General features: G+C 55.7%; 2 protein-coding genes across 2 annotated transcripts; both read left to right on the top strand.

Annotated features, from left to right (window-relative positions):
• Positions 1–417: 417 nt before the first annotated feature.
• IUM83_03701 (RlpA-like double-psi beta-barrel domain) lies at positions 418–4,508 on the top strand (the record flags this gene model as incomplete). The annotated part of the gene is made up of 4 exons (XM_067927729.1): positions 418–1,135; positions 1,304–1,724; positions 2,927–3,761; positions 4,197–4,508. The coding sequence occupies 4 exons, from the start codon at positions 418–420 to the stop codon at positions 4,506–4,508; spliced, it is 2,286 nt and encodes a 761-aa protein (XP_067795186.1).
• An 876-nt stretch (positions 4,509–5,384) lies between these two features.
• IUM83_03702 (uncharacterized protein) lies at positions 5,385–5,687 on the top strand (the record flags this gene model as incomplete). The annotated part of the gene is made up of 1 exon (XM_067927730.1): positions 5,385–5,687. The coding sequence occupies one exon, from the start codon at positions 5,385–5,387 to the stop codon at positions 5,685–5,687; it is 303 nt and encodes a 100-aa protein (XP_067795483.1).
• Positions 5,688–9,900: the final 4,213 nt, after the last annotated feature.

Raw genomic sequence — 9,900 nt, forward strand, 5'->3', positions numbered from 1 at the left:
GGAGACCGACCGCGTGGCTCGGTCGTGGGGTGGAACAATCGCGCCAAACGACGGTGTTGCGTGACAGGCAAGTCGCGCCACCACTCGTGGCCCACGAAGTCCGAGCCTGCGGACCCCTCGCCTTGGCGTTGCATCCCACGCCCGACGCACGCATGCCGAGTGACTGGCCAGAGACCGTGGGCATTGTCAACGGTTTCACGGATGACAGCGCGAATGGAAGCCGAGGAGAACGACGCCAGCGAGGGTTAAAGACACTTCAACGCAGGAATCCTGTGACGGCCGCACAGCTGTTAATAACCAGCAGCGGTGCCGCTCGCCGCGACCACACGGTTGGCGACCGAGACCCGAGCGACTCAGTTCACGTTTCGCAGACCACCACTCAAGCGCTTTATGCCTCCGCGGAGACTTCTCAGTAATATGGCGCCAACCTACAGAACTTCACTTCAACTCGCGATCCTGCTCGCGGTGCACTGCAACTGCATTGCCACAGCCTACGAAGGGTACGGCACGGTGTATACTCTCAGCTCGCCGTCCGACGGCAATTGCAACTTCATGAGCTGGCCCGACGACGCCGTCACCAAGTACGCCGCGCTCAACGCGGAGCAGTGGGAGGAGACCATGAACTGCGGCCGCTGCGCGCAAGTGTCGTGCACTGACGCGTCGTGCGCCGGCCAGGCGTCCGAGATCGTGTACATCATGGACCAGTGTCCCGGGTGCGCGTACGGCGACCTGGACCTGTCCCCGGACGTGTTCGAGAGCATCACGGGCCAGTCGTACACGAAGCTGAGCATCGAGTGGCAGTTCGTGGACTGTCCGATCTCGAGCAGCGTGCAGTACTGCCTGAAGACGGGCAGCAGCGAGTTCTGGGTGGCGGTGCAGCCGGCCAACTTCGTGTCGGGCGTGCAGAGTTTGTCGATCAACGGGCAGGAGACGTCCGTGATCGACTCGGCGTACTACTTCCTGATCGACGGCAGTGGTGAGAGCGTGGCGGACCTGAGCTCCGTGAGCATTTCGCTGACGGGCGTGAACGGCGAGGTGCTGGAGGAGACGCTGTCCTTGACTGCTGATGAATGCACTGATGGCAGCAAGCAATTTGCCACTAGTGACAGCGCCCAGTCTACTATTCTTGCTGGTAGTACGTCGAAGAGCACTGACCAGACATCAAGCTCTACAACCGCATCCACGTCGGCTTCCACTGCCACACCAACACCGACGCCGACTAGCACTCCGACATCGACGCTGGCACTAGCGTCAAACACAACGACGGCACCAGTTGTAACTTCCTTTGGAAGTTCAAACTCAGCATCAAATTCTGCGGATCATGACGCTGCTGGTTACGCTAAAACCAGTCAGATCTCTGCTGCGTCCGGATCGAGCACTGTCCAGGCAGCAGTGACAGCTGAACCAAGCGCAGTTCAGGCGCCAACTGCTGCATCGACACCGGGCAGCGTCGTCCAGTCCAATGAGGAAAGTTCTGGGGGTTCCTCCTCGACGCCTTTGATGATCGGAATGATCGTATTGGTGTGCGCTGCCGTGATGATCGCCGTTGGGTTGGCGGTGTACGTACGCCGCCGCAGGCAGCAGATCGACTCGTACAAGCGTCGCGAGGAGCAAGGCACGGCGATGTGCGACGACGACACGTCGCCTCGCGCCTCGGACGTGCCATCCGCCTACGACGTCGTGCACAGCCCCACTGTGCACTTTTCCTCCATGGAGTCGATGGGGTAAAGTCAAACTCGGCTCACGTGAGGACATCCAGTAGAAGTAGTGGTCAAAGTTAGTTAGTTGTAGGGCGCTCTAGCGGGTAGTTATAAGCTGGATGAAGCACCCATAGGTAAGTTAATAGCACGTGATACATGTAAGCGGGCAAAGATGACGTAATTCCCTCGGTATTCCGGCTTAAAATGTAGGGTTCATTTCATGGTATGCTTGCCAAGATTGTTGAAGCGTGCGATCCTGTGCAGAGACCGTGAAAAGATCTCGTTTGACTCACTTCCACTATGGCGCAGAGCCAGTGAACCGACTCGTCAAATGAGCTGTTCCGTGAAGTCTCCACTGCAACCGCTCGACAGCTTGCCAGCGCGTTCCTGCTGTGACTCGCTGCAACCAAAGGCTCGGCCAGCTAGGAATCAAGACAACGTTGCAGTGGCGTGCGTGCGCCGTTATCATTTACCGTGCCAGCGGTCCCTGCGTCTTTACCCACCAAGGCCGCACCGAATGCCACTCGTGACGAAGACGGTTGACTGAGTTACAAGTACATGTACGACGGGATGGGGGCACGCCAGCCCGCGAGCTGCTGGCAAGAGGCTCTGGTTGTCGCAAACACACTCCACAGTTTCTAGCCGGAAGTGTCAGCTCGAGGCGCGAGCGTGCAACAGTAGCCACCCGCGCTCGGACGAGCGGTCGACGCCTGCCTCACCCTTCGCGACCATCTCCGCGACATATCCGAGCAGAGACCTGGCGCGTTTGACAGCGCCGGCATTTCTCTGGACGAACCCATCGCGCGCGGCCACCCGTTCGCGAGTCCCGCCGGACGCAGTGCCACTGCCAAGTGCGTGGCGCGAACAGAGCCGGTCGCCGATTCTGAAGTAGCGATAGACCAAGCAGCCCGCAGGCAGGCGAAGGAAAATGGAACGCGAGCGGCACGGTCTTGGCAAGGGAGCCATGATGCATGACGTCTGCGCCACCGCACGCACGCTGGTATGGCCATCTCTTTCGCGCCGCTTTCCACCACGTCAGTGCACCCCTCCGTCTCTTGATCGGCGCCGAAGTGATGCCTGTGGATCGGCCACCTACACCTGCGAGTGCGGCACGGCCACTTGCAATCCGATCACTTTCAATTTCGCGGCAGACACTGCAGCGTAGAGTCCTTGGCTACTGTAGACAGAATGCCCTCGCCACAAATTGTCAGTGCCTTGCTGCTTAGCTGGGTCGCTTTGGTGTCGGCCTCGACCACGTACGAGGGGTACGGCACGGTGTATACCCTCAGCTCGCCGTCCGACGGCAATTGCAACTTCATGAGCTGGCCTGACGACGCCGTCACCAAGTACGCCGCGCTCAACGCGGAGCAGTGGGAGGAGACCATGAACTGCGGCCGCTGCGCGCAAGTGTCGTGCACTGACGCGTCGTGCGCCGGCCAGGCGTCCGAGATCGTGTACATCATGGACCAGTGTCCCGGGTGCGCGTACGGCGACCTGGACCTGTCCCCGGACGTGTTCGAGAGCATCACGGGCCAGTCGTACACGAAGCTGAGCATCGAGTGGCAGTTCGTGGACTGTCCGATCTCGAGCAGCGTGCAGTACTGCCTGAAGACGGGCAGCAGCGAGTTCTGGGTGGCGGTGCAGCCGGCCAACTTCGTGTCGGGCGTGCAGAGTTTGTCGATCAACGGGCAGGAGACGTCCGTGATCGACTCGGCGTACTACTTCCTGATCGACGGCAGTGGTGAGAGCGTGGCGGACCTGAGCTCCGTGAGCATTTCGCTGTCGGGCGTGAACGGCGAGGTCCTGGAGGAGACGCTGTCCTTGACTGCTGATAAATGCACCAACGGCAACTCGCAGTTCTCGTCCAGCGGTGACAACTCTCAAACGACGACCACCACCACGCAGACTGCGACTACCTCGGCCCCGACCACTGCCGCCCCGACGACTACTCCAACGCCAACCACGCCAGCTCCGACTACGGCTGCTCCGATTACTGCTGCTCCTACCCCAACGCCAACACCGACCACAGCGGCGCCAACAGAAGCTCCGAGCACGGCTCCGGTAACTAACGCACCCGTCACGGATGCCCCAACCACCGCTCCAGTCACAGAAGCCCCCTCCACGGAAGCGCCAACTACCGCTCCGGTGACGAAAGCACCAGAAACCGAAGCTCCTACCGCTTCACCAGTCACGGAAGCGCCTACGTCTCAACCAACTACTGCTACGTCAGCGCCAACGCCAACGTCCACGCCAACACCGACGTCGACTCCGACCCAAAAGGTTTCGGTTGTTCAATCGGCATCGGCTAGCTCGGATATCGTGTCGACCCATTCGTCCTCAACCGACCAAGAGAACAGCGTTCAAACATCATCGACCAAGGCTGCCACAGCATCGTCTACTAATTCAACGTCAAGCCCTGTCGATCAAGAGTCTGACAGCGCGTCGGTCGTTGATGAAGAGCAAGACACCACGAAAGCGTCCTCTTCTACGACACAGACGTCGACAACGGTGCAGTCGGAGACATCTACAAGTGCTCCGACGCCTACTTCAACTCCGAGCGCCACCGAGGCTTCCGTGCAGGAAGAAGCGAGCAGCAGCGGTGGTCTCCACTCGACGGCTGCCATCGTCGGTCTCATCGCCGCCGTCTGCGTGGCGTTGGGCGCTGCTGTTGGCGTGGCAATGGCCGTGCACAAGAAGCGCAAACTGCTTGAAGCCAGCAAGAACGCGGAGGACCGAGACTCGATGGCGTCGTACGTCAGCATCCGCACTCCAAGGTCAGAGGTTCCTGTGATGCACTCCGTAGTGTAGAGCGAGAGTTCCAAGCGGCAAGGCGAGCACGGAGGAGCTATGACCGTGGCTCTCTTTGCCTACGCATGTCTGTTCTAGTGCCGTTTAGCTAAGAAATCTAAGAGCACCAAGAATGAGTGCCTAACGTGTGCGAATGTACTAAAGTTTTGACAACTACCCAACAAAACATGCTCGAAGCCTTCCTGTCATTGCGTTTCCCACGAGCCAGCCGCAGCCCATCTGAAATGAGCATGCGTGCTGGCAAGTGGGTCCTCAGCGCGTTGAAGCTCAGCTGATCAAGAGTTGGCGCGCAGGAAGCACGCAATTGCCCCTTGTCTTCGGTTGCGGTGCCTGAACAAGGATCACGCTGCAACGTCCGTTACCCGCGTCAACGACGTCACGCTGGACAAGTTGAAGCTATACTGCATTGACCTGACTCAGGGCATCTTACCCGTGGGTGCAGCGATAAGATCTGACAGCTCCATCACTTGAGTTGAGTCCACATGACCAGGTTCACCTGCAGTTGTGGTCGTATGGAGAACGTCAATTCAGAGAAGCGCTGATAAACCAAGAAGAACGTGGAGAAGGCACCCATGCACGGCACGCTGGATCGACATATGGCTGCAGGTTGTCATCTGCAGCTGGCGCAGATGCCAGGCCGATAGTCTAGCACTGGTAGATTTCCATACTATCCATCTACGCCTAATCATCTTTTGAAGACTGGCAGGGTTGGCGACATTCGCCAGGATGCAGCTGCTGCAATAGAGAGATCGGTGTCGCTGAGTTCACGCCGCCTTTAGCGATTTTCGTTGTTTATTCATTGCTCAAGTCTCCAGCAAGCACTCAAGTCTACCTTCATCCAAGAACGAATTCTGCACCTCTCTCTACTACTTCGCAATGGCCGCCATCGTCCCGATCTCCTGCAACCAACGCTGGCGTAGTCGCTCTCGCAACGCCAGCACGGACTCGGACTTCCTGGGAATGATGCCCACCTCTCCTTCGGTCGTGGGGGAGCTCACCATCGACCTGATGGACGAAGCCGCATACGAAGGCGACGACGAGGACAAGGGCGTTGAACGCGTCGAGTCCCCGCACAACCTCATCATGCCCCGCGAATTCGCGGCCCAAGAACCGGCGTGGCCCGTCGTGCGTCCGAACAACGCCAAAGCAATGGAAAGACGACGTGCAAGCGGCTTCTAAAGTTCCTGTCGCTACGAGCAGTTGATGTCCTCTACGTGTGTACCTAAGTGTCGTGAACAGTGCGTAACGAGACGAGTGCAAGTCTCCCATAATATCAGCTATCCTGGCCTCCGGGTGTTTACTCATTCTCTTTGACTTTGCTTAGACGAACTTTGGTCTTGTTCATATTTCATGCTGAATGTGGAACTGCTGGTTCCAAGAGATTCAAGGGGCTTCGGGCACTCAAGAGCGAGGAAGACACTGCGTAGCCCTTCTCCAATGATCCTGGAAACAGTTCGTAGTTATGCTGGCCTTCCTTGCGTTTCAAGCAGCTAACCCCTGAATGCGGCGTTGATTGACGCCGCTCTCGTTTACTTGTCGTAATTGCTGTGATCGCAACAGGCGTATCAATGTACCATAATGGAAAGGAGCGTCGTAGAAAGGTAGATGGAAGTTGGGCATAAAAGTAATTATGGTTATCATGAAAAAAGTAAACGGTGAATGAAGATCAATAACTTCTCATATCACTCCACTCACTCACGCTGCCTTGGAATAGCGACAGCGGACGTTCATCAATGGGGGAGACCAGGTCCAAAAGAGGACTCAGCACTGCAACCACCGACATCCCGAGCCAATGAATGAAGTCGTATACGATCATCAAAGTTATTGAGATTGTCTATTCGGAAAGTCGAATAGAATATAAAGTACTATAGAAATGGTCCTGTGTGGTAGTGTATTGCCAGGTTAGAAACCGATGTATGCTAGTGCTCGACGGTAAGTCACTTGTGTCCGGGAATACCTGTGCTTTGTGCGAATCCTGAGTGGACGGGTCACATTCGGCTGCTTGGAGCCTAATTCTGCCTGGACCGTGAGAGCCGCCGCTGAGGTGGTGAGCCCCCCCCCCCCCCCCCCGGTTCCCACCTCCGCATAGGTGACGCGTCTTGTTTTCTGGCGTCGTACGTGTTGTGCTGCGTGCCGCCGCCAGATCCGACGGCTACCCTGAATGACAGACATTGAGATAGTTCGATCGAGCTTTTTGCCTGTGCGCTTCAGCAGGCCGAGCGCGTCAGTGTACGCGCTCTGGTTCGACGTAGCAGCCGATCCTAGCGCCCCGTAGACAATGGCCGCCGACTTGACCGTCCAGCTGCTGTCCTAGAGGTGACGCTCGATGATTTTGCACTTGCGCAGCTTCTGATCGCGGGCAGTGATCAGCCCAGATCCACCTCCTGCGTTCGTGTTGGCGTCGAAACACACCACTAGGTCGACAATGGTGTGGTGTAGCGGGATCAGCAAAATCTGCGAGATTGCTAGATCCAACTTCCCAACAGCGCCCGGGCACCGACTAACGGAGGGGGTACTCCGATGATCCGTGATCAGTGCTGAACTCCTCACCTTGTGTACCCGTCGGTAGGGCTGGATCTTGCTCCTCTGGTAACTTCTGAAGAGTCCAAGTGTTGAAGTAGGAACGTCTTGGCGAGACGCGGGGATCCGGTGGAGCAGCGCGGAAATCTTCACTCTGCTCGCGGTTCTTGGTCCAGATCAAGTGATTCCCGACTTGGATCTGGCTGCCTGGATGTGGATTCGGCCGAGTGGTTGCCTTGTGGTGTGTTGTAGGCCCTTGTTGCGACTTGGTAGGTCGCCCTTTGTCGTACTTGCCGCTTCCTATAGCGGGATCAGGGTAGTTGAGAATCAAGGACCACCCGGCCAAGTAGTTAACTTCGGGTGATCTGGGATCTGCACTTGTAGGGAGTTCACTAGGAAGGTTGATCTGGCCAATATATTATCCAGATTATTCAACCGACACTAGTTCTGCTACCCAGTACCTTGCTGCTTCTTGGTGGGCCAATGTCGATCCCGATTCCAGGCGAAGGCACTTGCGTTGTCCAAGGCAAATTTGAGTCTGATTTATGGTTATGTCCAATCCTATCCCAAAATCCTATCACCCAATCCGAACTATCTTCCCATCTGTACCTGCCGGCTCTACGGACCACCTCTACCTTCACTGCATCGTCACTTGTTCCCTCCGTTGAGCTGTAGCCGCCAGATCACCCACTGAGTCCCAGATCCGCCAGATCCCCAGATCCCCAGATCCACCTCTCCCAAATCCGCTTGATCCACGCTGATCCTCGCTGATCTTAAGTCCTTCGGTCGTCGCAAACTCCTTTATCCACTTCACTTGCCATTGCCACCTCTCAGAGGCCCAGATCCGCATGGGTGCATGTGGCGAGGCGGGTGAGCGCCTTTTGCCGCCCAGGTGTATAGCACGATGCCACGGGGCCGCCCGTCCGGAGAATTACTCCTCCTTACGGATCTTCCCAATGGGGTCAGACTCCGATAGCAGCACTAGGTGCTCCAAACGGAGGTGGCGTGTGACCTTGTGAATCCCTGTAGGTGTCGTTTATCTTCGATAGAACGAACTTCACCTGGTGAGTTGTCTTCACAATGATAAGGTCTTGAGTGTAGAGCGCTTACGTTACTTCAAACGTAGGTCTCCACGACTGGGGTTGAGATCACAAGCAGATCCTTCCAGCCAAACCTTCAAAATCAGAGAGTTAATATGCAAATATACAAATATACAGCCGCTACTTATTCTTTGGGGGGCCCTTGAGCGGGGGGCCCGTACACCGGTCTACTGGAGTTTCTTCCGGACCACCGGTCGAGTCCGAAAGCACCCTTTACTCACGCGCACCAGCTCCCGCAAAGAGATAATTAGCTCCAGGCGGAAGACTTTCCAAACGTTCAACTCCCAAAAGGAGAGCAACCTCCGGTCAGACAATATACAATCCTATCACACAGTAGTCAATCAATCGGATCTAGGGGTGACTACACACAACCTCCTAGAAACGCAGTTAATATGAAATGGGACCTTCGAACGAAGGACCAACAACTGGAATATGAAATAGGACAGGTCACCTCGGAGCGCGCGTCGCCCGATCACCGCCTAACTTGGTCTTAGCCTTTGGGAGAGTTCCCCGGCGGTATTCGCGGTCACGACGCGTCCAAACGCAGGTCTTGTAGCTTAGGGCCGCCGGCAGGGTTAATCCCTCCGGTCGAGGCTTGTTCCTCTCGCTTACTTGACAGCACACCTCGTCCCTGGGGACGGGGAAGCACTTGCGCCCTTCTTGGCAAATTGAACTCTCTGATTATCTTTTCTTAGGCTTCTGTATCTACTGTTCTATCTAGAATCAGCTCTTTTATCTTGGTTTCACTATAGTCGGGGCGTGGCGTAATCACGTCGCATGTCGAGCAGGTCATGGATAGGGCAGGAATCTGGTCGGTGCATAACATATCATGGTCGGTCGTCTTGGTCGGTCGTTAACATCTTGGTCGGAGTATACTTGAAACTTGGAAGGCATTTCTGGGTACAAATCAGGCTGGGACAGGGCGCGACCGGTCGCCCATCGAAGATCTTCGTCTGGAGCCTGGTGTCTGGAATCCTGCATCCGGAGTCCGGAGACCAATGAGTCTGGAGTTTGACTTGACTTTACTATGGCGGGAGTCTGGACGATCTTGAGCAATCTTCTTCGGCTTTCTGTCTGGACTTGCTTGAGCCTTCTTTCTCGCTTGTGTCTTCGCTCTTCTTTTGTGCTCTTCCGTCGCATGTCTTACGGGCCTGTCGCTGGCCGGGTCACTGAACAGAGACTTGGGCAAATTTTCTGGAGCCGCTTCGTGTCAGCCGTCCCTCTCATCCCAATCTCTCATAGAGGAATTTACTCCCGAACTGATAGGTTGCGATGAGACCACGCGTACCAAGGCGGACGAAAATGTCCAAACGTCGGAGTGGTCCGGAGGGCGGCAAAGTAGCCCAGCTCGCGGAGGTGGCCTCCTGTAACGGGGTTACACGTACAAGTGGCTGCAAGCCACTTGTGAATTTAACAGATAGGTTATCTGTTAAACGTTTTGGATACTTCCTCACATTGGTGTAAGACACACCGATGAATACATTGAAGTGGACCACCACAGTGAGTGGTCCACACATACCCAAAAGATCCTATTGGTAGAAAGCAGCATCTTTCTACCAATCAGAGACATGCATATTAGCGGAGCTCTGACAGCAGCCGCTGCCAACCCTTTCATAGATGATAAACAGTTTTTAGCAGATTTTAGAGGAAGATCAATTTACAAACAATACAGTTCTCATTTTACCTTAAACTAGCTACTTGGAGTCTTGTCTAAGTTAACTTATATTAGTGTATTCAAATATAATAACTTATATTTGTGTATTCAAATATAA

Source organism: Phytophthora cinnamomi (assembly GCF_018691715.1).
Source record: "Phytophthora cinnamomi strain GKB4 chromosome Unknown Contig21, whole genome shotgun sequence".
Classification (NCBI taxonomy): domain Eukaryota; phylum Oomycota; class Peronosporomycetes; order Peronosporales; family Peronosporaceae; genus Phytophthora; species Phytophthora cinnamomi.